Source organism: Sceloporus undulatus, chromosome 8 (genome assembly GCF_019175285.1).
Source record: "Sceloporus undulatus isolate JIND9_A2432 ecotype Alabama chromosome 8, SceUnd_v1.1, whole genome shotgun sequence".
Classification (NCBI taxonomy): domain Eukaryota; kingdom Metazoa; phylum Chordata; class Lepidosauria; order Squamata; family Phrynosomatidae; genus Sceloporus; species Sceloporus undulatus.
The window spans coordinates 16,167,520-16,189,528 of NC_056529.1; the positions used below are offsets into that span (position 1 = coordinate 16,167,520).

Sequence of the window (22,009 nt, forward strand, 5' to 3'; positions counted from 1 at the left end):
TGTTTTAAAAAGTTGTGATTTTCCCTAAAGCTTGTTGTTGTTGTTTTGAATTTTGTGAATGGTTTTTGCTCTTCCTACAAATCATAGCGTACATCATTTTTCTGCTTTAAACAATGCCATAAAGGAATCAGTGTTTAGTTGACTATCTGTCCTTGGGATGGGAGAACCTGTGAATCAGTCTGCCCTCAAGTATGGAAGAAAATGGCTAAAATGAAAATATTTTGATTTTCATGATATCTTCATTTCCTGTCCCTTTAATCCTCTACTATGTTGGATGGGCCAAAGCAAGCAATAATGTCTAAGTTGTTGTGTAACAACAAAGGTATTCTTTGAGCAAGTTGCTGCTGATGAAGAAAAGTGTTTCCTTTGTTTTGTGGAATGTGTCTCAGTTTGGCTTCTGTAGCTCATGCCTTTGCAATTCTCTACCCATTGCATAATAAATCAATGCTTCATTGTCTTTTCACCTTCTGAAGCACTTCAATATTTTGCTTTGGGGGCTATTTGACCGAAGGAACGGAGGGCAACTCTGATGGGGGAAACATTTCCCTCTCAAAAAATATTTTCCGTAACAGAAAGTAGATACTGTGAACTACAAACAGGTACTTATGTGATAATAACACATTCGTAGGAAGCCAACATGGTGTAGTGGTTTGGGAATTGGACTATGACTCTGGAGACCAGGGTTCAAATCCCCACACAGACATGAAAAACCACTGGGTGACCTCGAGTACATCACAGGCTTCATTCCCACTACGTTTTAAAGTGGTTTGCAAATCGGTTCAAAGCGGTTTAAATGACCCTGGTTTGCACTTGAACTGAATTGCTGAAGCGATTTGGAGAGGGGGACCATGTACTAGATCCATTTAACCCATGTCTTTTGGATGCTGATTTTTTTTCTGTGTCTTTTTGGATAAATCGATTGCACGCAAATGTGAACTAGATGTGCATCAGAATGGATTTCAAGATTAGATCTGAAGAATCAAATTCACGAATCGATTCAATGTCAGTGTGAACGAGATGCAGATCAGAATCGATGTACTATGACGTGATAAGGGGTCACCGGGTGGGGAAGCGGAAATTAACAACCAGTTTATTTCGCCCTTTGACCCTCATACGTAAGTACGTAAATGCAATTGCATTGATGGACAGAGAAAACCCCCCCGCTGAAAACGCTCCAGACTGAACCAATTCATTTTCCAATGTGAACTGCAAGTGAGTTATTTTGAGAGATTCCCGCAGGAAACAGTTTAAATTGAATGGATTCATTCATCAATGTGAACCACAAAAGTCGGTTATTTTATTTTGTTTTTACAGTAAGAAAATGCAATCGGGGCAAATGTAGTGTGAACCATGCTCCGCTACCAAACCGATCCATCGATTCGGACCGCGAAGCGATTTATTTGTAAGTGGGAATAAGGCCACACTCTCTCAGTCTTAGAGGAAGGCAAAAGTAAACCCTTCACTGAACAAATCTTGCCAAGAAAACCCTGTGATAAGTTCACTTTAGCGTCACTGTAAGTCAGAAATGACTGAAAGGCATATAGCACTTTTTAAAAAGGATTTTCTTAGGCAAGGTATATTCATGGGTGATTTTGCCAATTCCTTCCTCTAGATTATAGCTTACAGCACCAAGTATTCGTTGGAGGTCTCCCATCCAAGTACTAATTAGAGCTTATCTTGCTTAGCTTCCAATACCAGAAGGCAACTAGTACCTTTTCTGTTCTGTGTGTGTGTGTGTATGCCTTCAAGTCATCTGAAAAAGCTAACTAAGCAAATACATAGATTCACAGCAGCTAATAAATTAAGCCTCACAAATTGCAGGAAGCTGATGCTCTACTGATTGAGCTGGAGATTTGTACTCAACTTTTTCCTCTTATCCTAAGCAGAGTCTCCCAGATTGGAGAATTTACACCATTGTCTCCTGTCTGGAGATGGCCCATGCAAGCTGGACAGTCAGGCCCAGAAATATAGACTGTAGGTGAAAAAAATGCACTACAAATGTAAGTACAACAAGTTTATTTTGCATTAGCCAATCAGACTTTTGCAAAAATGTATGTAGATCAAATGATGTTAGGAGAAATATAACTATACATTTGCTAGGCTCCCTCTTATTGATAATGTATGATTGAATTGCTCTTATAATATATTGCTGGTACCCTGGCCAATTTTTCTTAATTCACTCTCTAGTCTTAATGATCACCGACAGGAACTTAGCAAATTATAAAGGTACATTCGGACATATATCCTCTAATAATTTTTATTCTCTCCAAACATGGCTTGATAATGAGGCTTTAGGTTTCCTGCCTCATCTGGACCAACATCTCAATTTTAGGGCCACAGTGAGCATTCATAGACTCTAGCCTGCTTCTTCAGATGCATGAAGCTGGGGCACATCTTAACCAGAATCTGGAAAAGTAAATTTGTTGGATTATTGAGCTAAGGGAAGCATGCCCCATATTATAGATAGTATGGGTATTATGGTTATTCTTGGAGTCATGGTCCAAAAAAGTAACTTTACCAATTTCTAAACAGGAGTAGGGAGAGAACTGTGCAAGGCATACAAATGCATGGAGTATTCTTATAAAAGGAAACCATTGCTGCTGTCAGCCTTGAACCAGTCATATATGTACCAAGCATTTGGTAAGAAAAGGGATCCTTTACAAGATTAAAAGAAACAGTGGCAGATAAATAATAAATGGCATCTTCCCTCCTTCCACTTTATAAATTGTGCACTTATCCATCCACAGCTAGATTTGTGACATCCCGCAATCTTTCCTCATGGTGGAAGCGAAGACTGGGGATATTTCACATTTGGCTTCACAGCATAAAATGTCAAGAGGCAGCCATTTTGTAACTGCCTGTGAAGATGTTCAGCTACTATGTAATGGCATGACAGCTACAGTATGTGGAATTTAATGCTCTGGCTACTTATTGATCTTCTCTTTAGCCGATGGTGTGGGCACCAGCATGAGCACTTAGCACCTGGTCTTAGTGCAAATGCATGATCTTTAGAGCGGTCATCAAGGACAACTTTGCAAAACTGCACTTGGCAACAATTAGGAGGCTTTTAAAATGCACAAAGAGTTTACAGAGCGTGATTTATTTTTAAAATGCACAAAGAATTTACAGAGTGTGATGTTTTCATCTTCATTATAAAAATAAAACCAAAACCACAATATTTTATTTTAAATCATTTAAATATTATTTAGATTTTCAGAAAACTTTCCTCCACCCTGTTGCCCATGCTGTGTAATAAATGGTACAGATGAAACACCATTTCAGACCGAAGCTCAAAAAAGTGCTTACAGGGAAATGCAGGGAAAGAAAAAATCAGATTACAAAAACATAGGAAGCTGCCTTGTTTGATCAGATCAGTGTTTTTACAGTTCGGGTCTAGACTCTTGAAGGAGCCTGTTCTAGTTCTAAAATGTTTGGAGAGGTCCTTCTTACTGTCCCACTACCTTCCCAGACATATTTGACAGGAACAAAGGAGAGGGACTTTTTGAAAGCTACTCCCAAATATTGGAGCTCCCTTCCCAGGACAGCGCCTTCCTTGATTTCTTTTCTCTAACAATTAAAACTTTATTCTGTAAGGCTTTCCAGAATTGACTGCAAATCTGCAATGGATGTTAATGATGTGCTGTGCTGTTGATTTTTTCATTGCCTATCTTTTAATGACTATTGGGAAAAAATAACTCTGAGGATTGTTTTTTTAAAACAAGGAGTTCTGGAGGACCAAGGTTTGGATCCTGCTCAGCCATAGAAATCCACTGATTGATCTTGGACAAATCACAGTCTCTCAGCCGCAGAAGAAGGCAATAGCAGACATGCTCTGAACAAGCCTTGCCAGAAGAACTCCATGATAGGGTTTCCTTAGGGTTGCCGTTAGAAATACTGTAACTTGAAGGCACCTCACCGCCACCAATGAAGATGATGATAGGCCAGATTATTGTCCATTCAGTTCAGTATTGTCCAATCTGACAATATCGTAGGAGACCAAGGTCTCCTACGATATTGTCAGATTGGACAATACTGAACTGAATGGACAATAATCTGGCCTTATCTGATTTAAAGTATTCCATTCCTCTCCACTTTAGTTCGCCCACCCAAAATATTACAGTATTTATGCACTTCATTTCTTGTTTTACTATGAAGCAGTACAGACCGGCACTTTGTGACTGTGTTCTAGGGGTGAAGAAGGGCTGAGCGTTCACAAGCGCGAAGCCCTTCTTCCTTCCTTGGGGTGCCATCTTGTGCTGTGTACAAAGGGCATCATAACGCCACGCTTTAGCGGTTATGGCATCCCTTCAACAGCACAAAAATAAACTCCTTTTGGGGGCTTCTTTTTGCTCCATGCACAGGCCATGCTGTCTGGTTGCCGCAGCCTGCTTCTGGGGCTAAAAGGAGTGACGTTGAGCCACGTGTCTGTCTAGCCCCAATGTCTAGCATCCCCTGATTCATGCTTCTAACATTTCATGTTTCTATAATATGTGTCATGCGACTTTGGACTTACCTTCCCTTTATGAACATGCCAACAGCTGAACATACTTTCAGCTTGAGTCCAATTGCATCATTAGAATCATAGAGTTGGAAGAGACCACAAGGGCCATCCAGTCCAACCCCCTTCTGTCATGCAGGAATCAAAGCATCCCCGACAGATGGCCATCCAGCCTCTGTTTAAAGACTTCCAAGGAAGGAGACTCCACTATACTCTGAGGAAGGAGTATACTGTCAAACAGCCCGTACTGTCAGGAAGTTCTTCCTAATGTTGAGGTGCTCATAGGCGCACTACTCATAGTTGTCCTCTGCTATATCCCAATAAATCATTGAGTGCCATCTGATCTAGGGGTTTCATCTTCTAGCATTATCTCTTGTTTCATTTTGTATTATCTCATCATAGAGTTTTCATGGTAAAAGAAATGCAAAAGGGGTTCACCGTGCCTCCTTCTGTGCAGTACTAACAATTGTTACCTATGGTGTCACTGCCATTGAGTGTGAGAGATATTCTGGAAATGCTCAGCTGCCTGTAGCTGTTTGGCACATTTACTCTGACTCCTCAGCAAAAGCCATCAGCATGGATTCTTGCCTCACGGGAGGATGCAATCACATCATCACAGAAAGGGAGTACATAAACTACTTAATAATAATAATGAGGTGATGGCAAAAAATAAAATAAAATCTGATTCATCTTTCAGTAGTTTTTGTTCCCCTTAGTTTTTTGCTCCCCTCCAACAAGGGTTTTTTGTTTCCCTGTCAGTGGAAGACAAATTCAAGTAACATCAGTCAGATTTGAAGCAGGCTCCTGTTTTCAATCGTCTCTACCTCTGAACTCTGACTGTCGGTGGAGGCACTGTTTAGAATAGTTTTACATTAGTGAAAGGGCTCACTTTTGTTGTTGCCAAAAGTAAACTTTCTTTGAGCATTAATCTTTTAGCCAGGCTCAATCACTTTAATAATTTCAGTATGTCAGAATTCACTTGACAGAATGCAATCGGCACATAGTGTTCTGTCCCCACCTGCTTCTGTCCCCCCCCCTTCGAAGCTTAAGAGTGAGATTATTTCAAAGGCTAAATGCTCTCATCCATGTGCCAGACATACCAATGTGCCGATTAGAATTTGTGAACTTGCTGGATGATTTATGATGATAGATGAAGGGTATTTTTTTGGGTGATCTTTGCCTTTTTGTACTAAATATGAGGTATTTGGGGAAGGGAGAAGTGTCTAATTTTCCTATATGTGCTTGCTTGAGGATTGAGGTCTGCTAGGAAGGTTCTCCTCAGTATCTCACCAGTAATGCCAGTGCCCTGTGTGAGGATGTGGGAGAAGGGCTTTTCAGTTATGGCACCCCAGTTATGGAACACCCTCCCCATGGAGGCCTGATTGGCGGCAACACTGATTTCATTTAGATGCCAAGTAGAAATGTGGCTGTTTATTAAAGCCTTTGGGCCTCACTGATTTATTTCAACATGCTAATGTAGATGCGGGATAGATGGGCACGATAGAGCACCCTTGTCACATGTGAGAGGCGACGCTTCCAGACGTCCTTTGCACGTGACGAGGGCATCAAAATTGCGGTGCCCTGTACAGATGGGCGATGCCATTTTGACGCGATGGATGCTTAGCGCCCACATGTTGCACCACCATAATGACGTTGCGAGTGTGCCATTATGGCACCACAAAAAGAACCCGCTTTTTACGGGTTCTTTTTGCTGCGTGAGGAAGCTGCGCGGTCTGTCTGCTGCAGCTTCCTCACACAGCAAAACAAGGCACCGCCATACATGGTTTTAAAACACTTTTAATCTTTTAAGCCTTTTTTAAAAATAATAATTTTTAATCATAAAATTTAAAAAGATTTACAAACATCAGAAAAACAAAGTGACAAAAATAACAAAGAGACAAACCCTCGACATACAACAAACATAATTACAAAAATCAGAAGATTCTTCTAATATATGTATTATCGTTTTCTATCCATGTACTTCTTATCTTCGTTACATCATCTTTCTCTATGAAATGTTTCCTATGTCCCTAGATTCTTATTTTACTGATAATAATGAATTCTGTATAGTAGTATCAGTTTCACGGTGATAATAACAAATATAGATTTATATATCCTTTAATAAACTATAAATAAACTAAAAAATCAAGTTTCCAATCTTCATTTCTATGAATTGTTTGTATTACTATATGATATGAGATTTCCCATGTTCTACTAGTTAGTTACATTTTAACTAATTACGTTACATTAAAGATCCATCCTTGGTTTTTTTTACCAAATTCTTTTACACAATTCCAATCCTTTATAGTATCTTTCGAGGATTCATTTTTCATTCATGTTGTGAGTATGTCCATGTCCATATTTTCTCTTTTAATCTTTTAAGCCTGTTTTAACTTGTCAGTTATATTTAACATATCTTTAGACTACTTCAGTTATTGTATTGCTTTAAACTATTTTAACTTGTTTGCACTGATTTTTTTTCACCCACCACCCTGAAATGTTTTGATGAAGGGTGGGATAGAAATAGTTTAATAAAACGATTTCTTTACATTGGATAACTATAATGCTTGTGATGGGGGAAATGCGTATGTCATCAGGAGACAAGATCACTTCCAAAAACAGAACTCCCAATTGGAAGCCCAAATATGCTGTGCCCAACTACTTTTGCTAGCACTGCCTCATTGGAAGAACCCTTCTTAGGACCAGAACCAGGGCCTTGCAGGGCTGATTGGAACGGCAGTTATGGATAGAAGCATAGCAGAGACTGGGATCTTGAAGACAGCAACCCTAAGGCACCACCTACCATGTTCATTCTACATTAGCTAAGAACTGGTGACATGGCAAACTTTTTTCCTTTCCTTAGTTTATGTTATGTGGGTTGCTAGGTATGCAGTACTATCAACCCTTGGGAATGGTAAGGGGAGAAAGATCTATAGCTCTCTTTTCACTAGGAGCATTTCTCTCTTGGCAGCATCACAGTACACAAAGTTTGGGTGTGTAAGTGTATATGTGTCATGTCAGGATATGCCCCTCCTGGTGACTGAGAGCCCTGAAACATTTGTTCTGTCACACCATTGAATATAAAGAAGTGTGGGTCAGGGAAAGATTTGGCTATGGGCACCAGGTGCTGAACCTGAACATAGGTGACAGTCCAGAGGTGTTCACAGTTATGGCAGAAATTAATTGGATTGGGTATTCTTTACCAAGAAAAGAGATCCTGTACCCAGCAAAGAGAGGCCATGTCTGAATGATTTATCATTTTAAGCTTCCTATTATAATTGTTTCATGAGCTAAACCAAATGTAACAGATTGTTTGATTTCCTTGGCTAGAAGACTGACCATCTCATTTCATTAGTGGCTACTGTTGTGAATGTGTGCAGTACGTGTGTTAAAACAACATTCCCTTTTCATTTAAAAACAGCAATTAGGGGACCTTTAGCATTACGGAGGTATGATTCTGTGAAAGGATGGCGCTAATGAAGACATTTTTCACTTGTAGCAGAGGTGCTGTAATGCATAAATTAACTCAGTTGCATTGGCCAAGCAAATTGTTCATATGCATGATTAGCCTCTCTCTTACTCTGTGTATCTTGGTGGAAACCAGAAAGTGAGCTACTTGTTGTATGAGAGACAGGAAAGTGAAATGTATCACACAAAGCCAAGCTGTGCCTTTAGATGGGAAGTGTGTTGTGTAAGTGTGGCTCCACTTTAAAGACTGATTCTTGTAGGCTTCATAGCATCTTGTCTGCCAAATGATGAGAATATCACTAAAGCAGGGGAAATCAGTGATGTTTCCCCATGAATCCAGTGACTATACACTCAGGAAGTTCATTTACAACTGACCAACTGGAGATCCCCTAAACAGTTTTACCTTTCATTTTAACTCTTTGGTTTCCAGATATATTGCTCTCCGCTAGGCTCCTCTAGCCAGACTTAGCAATCAGAGTATCTTAGATGTCGATGGAACCAGTAGTACTGGCAACAATACTTGAACTATATCATCATTTTCTAGGAGTACTTCTGCACAGGGTTCCAGCTGGTTAGAGATGCCCTCCCTCAAGATACTATAGATTAGCTTTCCGTAGGCTGATGCCCTCCTTTGTATTTTGGACTGGATTTTCCAGTATTCCTGATAACTGGTTATCTTGGCTGGGACTGATAGGGACTTACAAAGTCCCAAACATTTGGAGGGCATCAATGTGGGTGAGGCTGTAAGTTATAAGAGGCCTGACAAACACATTCATTTGCATTTTTAAAAATAAATTACTTTCTGTGGCTTAGTCCTTAATGGCATGATTGGGCTCTCCGTGTGGGCACCGCTCCGCATGTGCATCATTATGGTATACGCCATAATGGTGCATGTGCGGCAGAACTAGGGCTCGGAGCATGTGAATGCTCTGTCCTAGTTCAGCCCTAGTATGTGGTCAGGCTGGCACAAAGTGTTGGTCTGTACTGCCCCAAGTCACTCTCAATAGAGGGCTGCTGGTGGTGGCTTTTTAAAAAAAGATTGCACTAAAGTCACATTAGCATCTAGATTGGCATTTATACACCATTGTAAGAAGACTCAATTGGTGGTGTATTTAGCCTGCAAGCTTCGGTGAATCTCAATATGCAGACTAGTTATGTTGCTATTAGCATGATTGACTTTGCATCAGACAAGCCAGTGCAAGTACATTTTCAATAGTTACAGAACAGAGAGGGTAATCTAGGAGGACACAAAATACACACACTGCAATGGTATCAAACACAAAGTGACAAAATTACACATGATGTTCATTACAGTAATCGCTTGTTGTGCCAAGAAGCCATCAGTACAAAATGCAAGCTTGTTAACATTTGGGAACTCTTGGGTGTGAAGGTAAATAACATTTGAATGCAACGTTCTCTACCCAAAACATTTGCTTAATATTCTTGAGATTGTTGAGGAGCTTCACCGCTAGTCAACCATGGAGAGTGTGATTCGGCAACAATATACCTGTATGCCTGTTTTGCACAGACCTCACAAAGGCAGGCAAAGGCACAAGGTGGTTTAGAATCACAGCCCTGTTTTATTTAAGTATAAATCTAGAAATAAATTCTAGGTTAGATAATCTTGAAAATTACAGCTAAATCTAGATGAAGATGAGCCAGATGGAAAGTTGACCATCCGATGGCATGGGAAGAACCCTGTCTTTCCCCCCCGTACCAACCTTGGGTTACTGTGTTCCTCGTGCTTTCTTCTGAGTGTCGAAGAGACAAACAAGTCACCTTGACTTCCAATAACCTCTGGAATTCAGTATTTTAAAAATTGCAATTTTACCCTTCATACTGCTTGGAAACAATAGCATCAAGAGATCTCCTTGTAAAAGTAACTTTTCAAATTGAGATTGAGAATGGCCATTTGAGGATGTCTGGAGCAGATTCCCCCCCCCCTTTCCCAATAATGGTCATATTTACACAGGTGAAGAGGGAATGCTCACCCTTTTTAGAAGCTGGTGTGGTATATTTCACATCTATGTTGTGTATGTAGCCTTGACAATTTGGAGGCAGGAATGAAAGGGTACATTCATCTGCCACTTCCAGCACAGGAGCAAAATGCACATTTCTAGATTCTTGCCCCATTGCAAGCTCTCCTGAGGTTGTGTGCTTATGTGTAAGCGTTAAATTATCCATTCATCTTGACTACATTTCTGACAGTTGTGCTTTATTATGGAGGGATTATGGAAAGATTCAGTGTATGCTTTCATTGGCTATGGACCTGTTGCCCTCTAGATGCTGTTGAACTCCCAGTTCCCACTAGCCAGGCCAACCTGGCCAAATGTGAAGAATTATGGCAGCAGTGGTTCATCAAATCTGGGCCAAAGCTATCTTACTTCTGATCTAAATAAGTAAAAAGAACAAAAGCATTTACAAAAGTATGTGCGTGTGCATGCCTGCCTTCACGTTACCTGTCATCCTATGGTGACCCATTAATTTCGTAGGGTTTTTTAAGGAAAGAAATACTCAGAAGTGTTTTTTCAGCTCCTTCTTCTGAAATATAGCCTTCAGCACCTGCTATTCATTGGCATTTTCCCACCTAAGTACTAACCAGGGCTGGCCCTGCTTGGCTTCCAAGATCAGATAGGATCTGGTACCTTTAAATTATTTAGGCTCTGCTCTTTTGTTTTTTTGGGTTTTTCGGACTATGTGGCCATGTTCTAGAAGAGTTTATTCCTGACGTTTCACCAACCTCTGTGCCAGGCCCCTTCAGAGAATGCTTCTTTTAATGCCTTATTTCCACACGTCGCTATCCCTGTCTTTACCTGTTGCCTTGACTTGCTGCAGTTCCTAGAAATGCAAAACAACTCCTCCAAAAGAACTGGTTGGCAAACCTGACTTTCTTTTTTCTTTCTTTTCCTCCACCTCCTCCTTTTTATTTCTCCCCTTTTTGTTTTGTTTTGGAGGAATTTGCAAGTAGCTTGATGCATTTGACATGTGTGTGACAGCTCCCTGTATATGAGAAGGGTTGTGTGTTCTACCCCCCAGCTGTGTGTGTATTTGTCTGCACATCAAGCAGGAGAGCTTCCGCTTAGTCAGATCTGACAATCAAATGTGAGCTGGTACTACCTCCACTCCAGAGTGCATTTTAATGCTGCGTGCTTTTGCCAAGAGCTTAACATTTGACAAAGAAATTGTCAGTGCGCATATATATATATAGCTACTCCTGTATGTTTGAAATATTTCCTCCACCAGCCCAACATCCTTTTATCATACAAACAGGAATGTAGCCTTTTTTGAGAAAGGGGTTTTTGCTAAGCTCTGTTCCAAGCTTAGCAAAACCAGAGTAATCATTTCAATGTGTTTAATGCCATAAATAATGTTAATATATATTCTTTCTTATTGTATGTATATATCTTTTAAAACCCACCATTGCAGCAGCTTGGAAATCACACAGTGGACTAATGTGTTGCCTGCCAACTTAATCTAAAGTTACATTCCACTTGGCTTCACCGGCGACTCCATGTCAGTTTGATAATATGTCTCCAAGGAAGACCGTATAAACTGTAAACTCAACGAGATCAGGCTACATGTCTGTTTTATAAATTTTAATGGAGGGGTTGTCAGTCCAGTTAGGATCAGGGAGCTGTTGGTAAGGAAGTGTGGGATGGATTAGTCCGTGTTACTTGGTCTCTGTTCAAAAACTGAGCTGTTGGCTGGATTGGCCCAAAATGCTTTTGGAAAGACAGAGGAAGGGCAGTGGTATCACTAGCAACTGTGATGTAGCTTTTTATTACCTCTTCTAGAAAACAAGCTTGTTCCATCTTGTACATGACATCCTTTCAGATATGTAAAGCTGGCTGTTGTGTCTTCTCCTCTCCAAGCTGTTACCCAGCTCCTTGTTTCTTATTAGGCTTAGTTTCCAAACCTTTTAACAACTTGGTCAACCTCTTCTGGATTTATTCCACCTTAGTGATATCCTCCTTGAAATATGATGCCAGAAATGGGTGCAGTATTCCCAATAAAGACAGACCAAAACAGACCAGAGTGCTCCTGTTGCTTCCCCGAATCTGGACACTGTACTCTTGTTGTTGCAGCCTAGAATTGCATCGACTTTTTGATCGCTGTATCACATCCTTGGCTTCTGTTTAACTTGTGTTCTACAAAGACATTTAGACCATTTATACATGATGTGTTGTCGAGCCAGGTGTCACCTGTCCTATATTTTTGCATATAGAAGTATACCACTGGATCTTGGATCTACAGTATTTTGTTTATATGGCAAGCATTTCAAAAGGAGACTAATTGGGGTGCATTTTAGCATTACATTCCCAGCCATGCAAAGTCCGTTCTTGATCATTGTCAGACATCTAGACTGGGGCTAGCGGGCATCAGTGCCAGTTTTTCTGCCCTTCTCTGGACAGTCATATTGGTGCCGCTGTCCTCTGTTGACATGGTAACTTCAGATTGTACAGTGTGTGGCCATGTTAGCTTGAATCCCATTTATTATTCACTCTGACCTCCAGTTCCTTCTGTCTGTTCTACTAGTCTTTGGTAATTATCTTGTTATCACCTTATTCAGTTTTCCCATTCTCTTATACAACCATTTACATTGTTCCGGTTGAATTCCAAAGATATGTTGAGTTCTGCCACTGAAGAGAAAGTCTGGTTGGTATGTAAATGACAGCAGATAAGCTTTCTTTTTGTGTGTAATTCTCGTTCTGCACGAGGCAAAGGCCAGGTTGATTGGTGCGGAGGAATGACTGCTTTTGGGGCAACTTTTTTCTTTCTCTCTAGTGGTTTCTGAGCTGGCAGAGGCTGTGTGAAAGAAGCACACAGGCCAAAGACCGGGTAGTTTCAGAGCAAACAGCTCGGCCTGGGAAATGCCGTTTCCCAATGTAGAGTAAAGCTTTAAAATCCATTAGTCCCGTAACATGACACAGAAATTAAAGATAAGTAAAAGAATGTGAAACGAAACCAGAGATGTAAGGAGGAAAGAATTGTGTCAGGACCAGATCAGAAATGGGAAGTTTTGTTTTTGCTTTCTTCTTGCTTTTTTTTGCATAATATAGATCTGACCCCCTTTTCAAGGTACATTTGGTACCTCGGGATACGAAATACCAGGTTACGAAATTTCGGGTACGAAAAAATCCATAGGAATAATGTTCGGGTTACGAAAATTTTTTGGTGCTTTTCGGCGCTATTCACACGGATCGCGGCTTTCCCCATTGGCCTATGGCATTTCGGCTTACGAAGGTTTTCGGGTTACGAAAGCGGCCGCGGAACGAATTAATTTCGTTATTAAGAACCCTGAGGGGTACAACCAAAGGCCATGCGTTGTGCTACTTTGTGGACAGGTAAAATGCCAGTGTGATGTAGTGGTTTGAGCATTGGACCACAGTGGGACCTTGTTATATGCTGGGGTTTGGTTCCAGGATCCCCCATGGAGAACAAAATCCATGGATACTCAAGTCCCGTTACAACAACAAGTTTATTGATTAGTCAACTGACCATATCATCAATGAAATACGAAATATCAAAATACATACAAAGATAAAACTGAGCCACTCCTTGAACTCATATAAAATTAACTATGAAGTTCAGACACGTAAATGATATAAAAACACATAAAAGTTAAATAAAAACAAATCTAATAAAATGCAAGATAAGATATATAATAAAGCAAACACACTAAGACTGGGAGAGTGGGAGAAATCAATGGGAGTATTTAAATAAACTCATCACTGTGGCACAGAACCCCGTTTTGTGTAATAAATTGATCTCTCAGGTGAACAACATTTATAATAAATTTAGCGGTACAGAGCACTAAATGTAAATTGTCTCCAGAAAGAAAATGGTACAATTTAACAATAGGATCCCACTTGGTCATTCTTACCAAAAATGGTTGTGGGAAATGGGATCTCGCCTTGTCATAAATACAACAGTCAAGCAGGATAAGTACAATGTCCTCAACGGCTGAGGCACCACAGACGCATGTTCTTTCATGATGGGTATGTTTTGAAACTGTCCTGTTCTTACCGTCGAATTCAGTTGCTCGAATCTAGCTCTAGTAAAAGCTATCCTCTGGCTCTGTGTTAGATGCAACCTAAGGTATTTTTCTGATCCAAATAAAAATTTATTTTTAGCTAACCAAATGAAAGATTTACAACCTGCCAATGAAGCTTTGCCAGATTGAGCACTCATATCCCAAACACTTTGTTTTAAATATAATGGCAGAGCAAAATGGTGCCCCTTATATAAAATGGAAAATGAAGTTTTGGTATTTGGAATTTATACTTTTTAAAAAGATATTTTCCAGCCATGGATGCTTGACTCCATGGATAAAAAAACCAGTGGATAAGGAGGGCCAACTGCACAATCTGGAGATCAGAGTTCGATTTTCCATTTAGCCATGAAACCTACTGAGTAACCTTGGACATGATAGGGTTACTTTAAGGTTGCCATCAATTGGAAATGTCTTGAAGGTACACAACAACGATGACAATACAATATCATGGAAAGATCCAATGGGTATATCGCAGTTAAAGCAAATAGGGTTTGGGGGCCCTTTCACATTATAAAATTATACTGGTATGATTCTGCTTTAACTGTCATGGCTGCACCTGTGGAATTCTGGGGTTTGTAGTTTGGCGAGACACTAGAGGAGTCTGGCTGAGAAAATATAAATATCCCTACCTAAACTGCACATCTCAGGATTGCAGAAGATGTTGCCATGTTTGTTAAAGCATTAACATAGTGCTATAATTCTGTAAGATGAAAGGATCTGAGATCAAAGGTGATGCGTGAATTTGGTTCTCAGGTTAAGAGTTCTTCTAATACAATGGCCATTCTGGCTGGAAATGAAGGGAGTTACATTCTATCACATCTGAAAGATAAGAAACATTTGGAGAGTGCATGTTTTGAAAGTTTCTGTGTTTAAAAAAAAAAAGGAAGAAAAGAAAAAGAAATGTTAAAAAATATCCAGATAGAAGCTGCAGTAGATGGTAGATGGTATATTTACATTTACATTTACAATGCTTTTGAAATAAACTATAATAATAATAATAATAATAATAATAATAATAATAATAGTATAGCAGTTACATATAAGTTCAAATGACTTGCAGCTCTGTAGCGGTTCTTGAATAACTCAGTGTACAATGTTTATTTTTGTATCTTTAGAAACGGAAGCTCCTTGATGAACTTGGAGAGAGCCGGCTTCCATATTTGACGCCTAAAGATGATGGCTTCCATCAACTGGTAATGCTTAAAAAGATTAATGCTACATGTGTTGGAAAACACGCTTTAACAACCCGACAGTTTATTTCTTGCTTTGTTTTTTATTCTTGAATTCCTTGGTTCACTGCTTAGACTGGACAGGAGAAAATTGCTGTGGAAAACCTGCCACAAATGATTTTGTTTTTCTAAAACCCTGTTATGGGATAACCCCAGGACTTACAAGAGCTCCTGCAAATGAAAATATTGGTTATGGTGGACATGCTATTTGAAAGAGAGGTAATAGCTGACAGTCTCTTTGCCTCTGAAATTTCACAGCTTAGAAAAACGTGGGTTGAGCTCAGTATAGGGCACACATAGTTATTTGTCCAAAGACTTGGGACATGTCTTTCATAAAATCCAGGTTACTGCCAGTCTCTTCACAGCTAGTTTTCCTTGCCTGTTTTATGTGCATATACACTGGTATACATTTGCATGTGCATAATAGGACATTTTTAAACAAATATTTTTTCTAGATTTTAAAACACACTCACACTAAGGTGGAAAGAGGGGGAAAAGGAAGAGAAATCAAGAAGTAGAGGAGGAGAAAGACATAGAATACAAATATTGGATAGATGTAATCATCCCTGTATACATTGGTAATCGCTGAGTGTGTTCCACTATCGAACAGCCCTTACTGTCAGGAAGTTCTTCCTAATGTTGAGGTGGAATCTCTTTTCCTGGAGCTTGCATCCATTGCTCTGGGTCCTAGTCTCTGGAGCAGCAGAAAACAAGCTTGCTCCCTCCTCAATGTGACACCCCTTCAAATAATTAAACAGGGCTATCATATCACCTCTTAACCTTCTCTTCTCCAGGCTAAACATCCCCAGCTCCCTAAATCATTCTTCATAGGGCATGGTTTCCAGACCCTTCACCATTTTAGTCACCTTTACTTGCCATTTTAGACTAGGACCCGGAACAATGGATGCAAGCTCCAGGAAAAGCGATTCCAGCTCAACATTAGGAGGAACTTCCTGACAGTAAGGACTGTCCAGCAGTGGAACACACTTTTTCCTCGGAGTGTAGTGGAGTCTCCTTCCTTGGAGGTCTTTAAGCAGTGGCTGGATGTCCATCTGTCGGGTATGCTTTGATTGAAAGTTCCTGCATGGCAGAATGGGGTTGGACTGGATGGCCCTTGGGGTCTCTTCCAACTCTATGATTCTATCATCTCTAAGTAAAACAAAGGTGAACAGGCACTTAATTTGAATCTACAGTGAATGTGAGGTTCATTGCTTATTCCCCCCCTCCCAGTCATTTTGTAAATGAATGTTCACCACATTTGTGAAGCAAGCAATCATGGGTCTTCCTATATGAAATCAAAAATGATAATGTTCAGAAAGAGCCATTATCTCTTTGTGTTGACTAGGCCTGGCTTGCTGACTTATACAAGCACAGTGATCAATATACCATGCTTTCTTGTTGAAACACATTGAAGTCTGGTTTCTGTGGCTTGCACCATGAGTGTGTGTGGGAGGGCTGAGGAATTCGATTAAGAACCATATATCTTGGACTTGATAACCTCTGGCCTCCTCTGCCATGCAATTTCATGACGGCAATTAAGAAAATAAAATGAAGTCCAATCACAATGTGCACAATACAATCCAAACTGTTAGGGAGAAGAAGTGTTATTGAAGAAACAGAAGAATATGCTAAGTCTCTCTTTTGACAATCCTCTGGCCAAATGTGAAACATATGGCGGGACTTGAGCAAGTTCAGTCCAACTAAGTTGGAACACATTGAGCGAGATGAAAGACATAAAGAGGAACCTCTTACTTAGTTTGAACAGCTACAGCAGGAGTTCCTACATTATTGCCATGTCAACTTTCTTGTATTGACATGTGGCCGAAAGATGCATACAAAATAGCATCTCCTTTAAAGACAAAAAAGATCTCCCACTCCCTCCCTAAATAATGCCCCCCCCCCATTGACTCGGGAAGGAAAGCACTCACTCCTCTCTATTGACTTTTAAAAATAGATTGGAACTATTATTTCTGTCCAAGTTAAAGCACTGAACTTTCAGATGCTTGTCAGAGCACAAGTCTTCCATCACAGTTTGGAAGTAATGTGTTACCAGTAATGAGTTAGTTACTTGTAATCAGTTCTTTTCCCACCATCGAAAGAGTTGTAACGAAGTTGTATGACAGTGTAACTTGACAAGAAATAACCCTACTCCTTGTTTAGTATAACTGTGACTCTCAAAAGTATGAGGATTGTTGCCTTGCTGAAAGATGTTATACGGTTCACGTCGATTCTCATGCTGTTGTCTCCTACTCTGTAGTATATATTTTTGTGGCGGGGAGACGTTGAATTAGGCAACTGGGGTGTTTTGTGTCACAACCTTGTTGAATTTAGACTGGAACTAACGGAAATAAAGATGCTGGTAGCATGAGCTTCTGTAGACTTGAGTCTATTTCTTCACATCTGAGGAAGTAGACTAAAGTCTACGAAGGCTCACGCTACCAGCTTCTTTTTTCAGTTAGACTCAAAGGTGCTACAAGGTCCATTGGCATACTTATATTCCAGACTAACATGGTTATGTCTTTGAATTAGACTGGAACTGTAATGTAACTGTTAAAAATCTGTCAGTTACTTTTGAGAAACAATAAGGCAAAGAGTTGCTTTTTTAAAAAAAGTTACAACAACAATAATTTTTTAATTTATATCCCGCCTCTCTCTACGGATTGCAGCGGGTTACAATAACACAAAAATAACAATAAAATACATAACACGTATAAAACCAATTCTACATAACCCTTTACCCCCAAACCCCCTCCCTACTTTAAAAATTAGATAGAAATAAAAATGACAGCAATATAAAATACTAATTAAAATTAGTTGAGATAGACATATTTGAGGCGAGACATCTTTTGGGGCAGACAAGAGCCATCAATATCAGGGGAAGGGATGGTTAATCTGGAAAGGCTTTCCGGAAGGGATCCGCCTTAACAGCCTTTTTAAAGGCTACAAGAGTAGTAATTTGGTGGATCTCCTCCAGCAGGTCATTTCAATAACTGAAACTTAGTATTTTCAAGTGGGCAGGTTATTACTGTAATGGTTACTAAATTACTTGTGACCATTACGAAGCTCTTTTCCATATGTAAAAGATACCAGGTTCAATCCCTTGCTTCTACGAATAAGGCTGATAGATATTCTTCTCTGGAGACACTCTTCTCCTGCCAGTCCGTCTAGACCAGCGGTCAAAGGATTTTGAGTCTGCTGGATTGACTTTGTTTTTTGCTGGAAACTTGAGATCCAACAGACAGAGCCCAGTCCACTTGGAATAGAATGCTTATCCCAGGAATGTAAAGTGGCAAACCTCCTCCTGGGACCCTAGAGAACCTTTGCTAGTCAGAACAGATAGTAGTGGGTTGCTTGATGCGGAAATAGTCTGACCTGGCTATGTCTTGGTCTGCCAAGATGTTCTGGGCTGCTTGGAGAGCTGGGAAGACACAAATGGATTTGGAACTGGATTGGATTTCTATCTAGAGTTTGGGAAACTTACCTTTTTTCGGGTGGCAGATTCCAGAATTCCCCCAGCCGATGGCCATGGAATGATGTCTGGAGGATTCTGAGGATTCGTTCAAAAAGAGTAACTGTTCCAAGTTCTATCGTAGCAAAACAAGCACACCAAAACAAGCAGACTTGTTGTCTGCTAAAATACTGGATTGTCTTCTATTCAACCAAGGTGACGACTAGTGTAGGACACCTGATTGGGAAAACAGGGGGAAAGAGGATGGCAGATAGAAGCCCTTCAGAGCCCTAGTGATGTGGTTTTTAAAATCTTGTGACTATGCCATGTGTAGTGGATGAGGAACATTGTTGTTGCCCAAGTTTGAATTTCCAAGAAGGGATGCTCTCCTGAGCTCTTAGTCCAGCAATTGAATCAGTACACCCTGTATGAGAAATATACATTTATAAATATACTTATGATTTGTTTGTAAACCTTTTTTTGGGATAATTGGAAATATGGATAATTTGAAATATGGAAGCTGAAAAACAAGGGGAGGATGAGTTTTAGCAGCCTGCCATATGAATTTGCCTTGAGAAATGAATGAAGGGGGGAAAAGAACCAAGAGTCCCTTTTACGCTACACAATTTTACACCCACTTTCATTGCTGTATGAACATCCTGTGAAACCATGGGATTTGTAGTTTAGAGAGGAAGTACTTAGAATTCTCAGCAGAGAGCTCCAGTGCCTCACCAAACTACAGATCCCAGGATTCCACAAGATATTGCTATGGCAGCTCAAGTGGATTCATAGTGCTGTAACTGTATAAGGGCCCCAGTATATCCATGTCTCCCTTGAGTATAACATTATTATTGCTTAATGTGGAACTGTAGTGCCACTTCATTCAGTTAGTGATTACTTCATCAGTTTCTGGTTTGCTTTGGTCACTTGAGTGACAAGAACCAGGTTGACTTCATGCAACAGAAGCAATATGATTTGTAGATTTGCTGAAAATATTTAGCCAGGCCTCTAGTTACCGTGTTTAAATTCTTTCTCCTTGGGAAATGGACATGTTAAAAAATTAAGCATGAAATGTTTTGTATGCTTTCGGGCAGAGTCCAGTCCCATAATTGCTTTTATCTGCCCGGCGAGTGAGGTGACCTTTAATATTAGCTGTCAGAGATACAGCAAAAACGACATGTATTTTTTTGCTCCTTCAATCAGTAAAAGTGTCCAGCATGAACTTCACGGTGTGCGTGTGTTTTTGCTTCTTCTTTCTCTCCCTCCTTCTTTGTCTTCTGATCTCTTAATGCTTTCCTTATGTAGAACATAGCAGGGATGACTGGCTGGAGAATTAGAGAAGACGGACTGATATTCTCAGATGGTGTTTTGGAAACGTGTTCCCATTTCCTTCCAAGCCCCCCTCTCCTTTTACTTTTGTGATACCAGTGTGAGACAGTCTTTCTCTCCTTTTCTCTCTCTGGGTTCTTTTAAAGAGCAGAAACCCTGCAGTCACCATTTAAGATATATTGATAAAATGCTTTCAGAGCATGTAATCTGCAGTTCATAAGCCAAAAGGTAACATGCCTTTCATAAAGCTGGCATTAAAGGGTGGACTGCATTGGCTCCCAGGTTTAACAGGGGAGTGAAATGTTACAAGCGTAGTGTATTTCCCTTTAGATGCATAGTTGGAGGCTTTCTTTCATTTTCATGGTGTCTCCAGTCATTCCTCCTCTTTTCTGGGACAGCTTTGCTCAATCTTTCTGTTCTTTGCAGAGGTCCATATGTAGCCTAGGGTTGTTGAGTCAGGGCTAGCATGCATTGGAGCTGCATGCCAACAAATATTCTGGAACCGTCCCATAACTCAAGTTTCTAATGCTCACCTTTTGTGCCAGTACTCCTCTTGACACATCTGGAACAAATCTGTACACATCTGTGCCACAACAAATAGGAGGCCTGATTTGTTAAAGTTACTTTTTACAAATCTCCCAGCCATAATGACCGGTGCTAAAAGCTGTGGTCCAAATCCAGAACTTTTCCAAGTTATTTCTGGTACTCTCATTTAACCCCAACTTACAACGGGACCCACTTTTTAATATCTGCACTGCTAGCATTTTTAACATAGCAAGAGCCCTAATGGATCTGACGAAAGGTCCATCTAGTTCACTATATATCTTTCCATAATGACCATACAAATGTTTCAAGGATACCTAAAAGCAGGATGGAAAAGAACAAATTCTTTCCTTCTGTTTCCTTTAGCAGTTGGCATTCAATGGCCTACTGCTAAATATGAAATGTATTGGTTCCATATGTCATCATGCCTGATAGCCATTGGTTATATGTGTGTTGTGTGCCTTCAAGTCATTTCTGACTTATGGCAACCCTAAGGCAAGCCTATCATAGGGTTTTCTTGGCATGATTTGCTCAGAAGAGGTTTGCCATTGCCTTCCTTTAAGGCTGAAAGCATGTGACTTACCCATGGTCACCCAGTGGGTTTCATAGCTGAGTGGGGAATCGAACCCTGGTTTCCAAGGTTGTAGTCCAACACTCAAACCACTACACCATACTGGCTCCTTCAATGATTGTGAATCACCCATGAATTTATCTCATCTCTTTGTAAGGACATGCAAAAGCCACCATACAAGAGTCTCACAAAAACTTGACCTTAAATCTGGAACTCATAACTTGGTGGTTCCCATACTTTGTTCCTCCAAATATTTTGGATTTCTAATGTCCAGAGGCCCCAGACAGCTTGGTCAACTATCAAGGATTCTGTGAGTTGAAGCCCAAAACATCTGGAGAACCAAAGTTTTAGAATCACTGTCCTAGATCATCGGTCTATTCTTTCCCAGATTATCTCAAGAGAAGGAAATGACAAACCTCCTCTGAACAAATCTTGCCAAGAAAACCTCATGATAGAGTTACCATAAGTCAGAAATTACTTGAAGGCACTCAACGACAATAACCAGGGTTAAGTCATGAACTAGTTGTGAATCAAGATGTCCCAGTTGAAGCTCAATGCTCTAATCTTATTCAGCACGGTTTATCCAACCTTCTGCCAGGAGCATACAATTTCCAGGTCTCATGGCTTGCTGTGAGAGTTCTCATATATGGCTCTAATTCTGCCCTGGTAAGTGTTTAGTGGCACATTTATCCTGAGCAGTTACAGTGTCTGGGGGCACTCCATGACTTTCTGTTAAATCAGCCAATTGTTGCAATGGGAAAAAAGAGGAAATGGGCTCTGTGGTGGCAAACAGCTTTTAGCCTGTGATATTTTATAACCCAATAACCCTTACTTATGCATTCAGTTGTTTTGTTTGTATGACAAATAA

At 40.2% G+C, this 22,009-nt stretch overlaps 1 protein-coding gene across 5 annotated transcripts in view; it reads left to right on the top strand.

Moving 5' to 3' along the window:
- The window catches only part of FTO (FTO alpha-ketoglutarate dependent dioxygenase), a 246,335-nt gene that overhangs the window by 31,874 nt on the left and 192,452 nt on the right, over window positions 1–22,009 (top strand). For all 5 annotated transcript variants that reach the window (XM_042438437.1, XM_042438440.1, XM_042438439.1 and 2 more), the window contains exon 2: window positions 15,137–15,214. In XM_042438437.1, coding sequence (XP_042294371.1) covers window positions 15,137–15,214 — 78 coding nt within the window. The remainder of the gene's footprint in view (window positions 1–15,136; window positions 15,215–22,009) is intronic.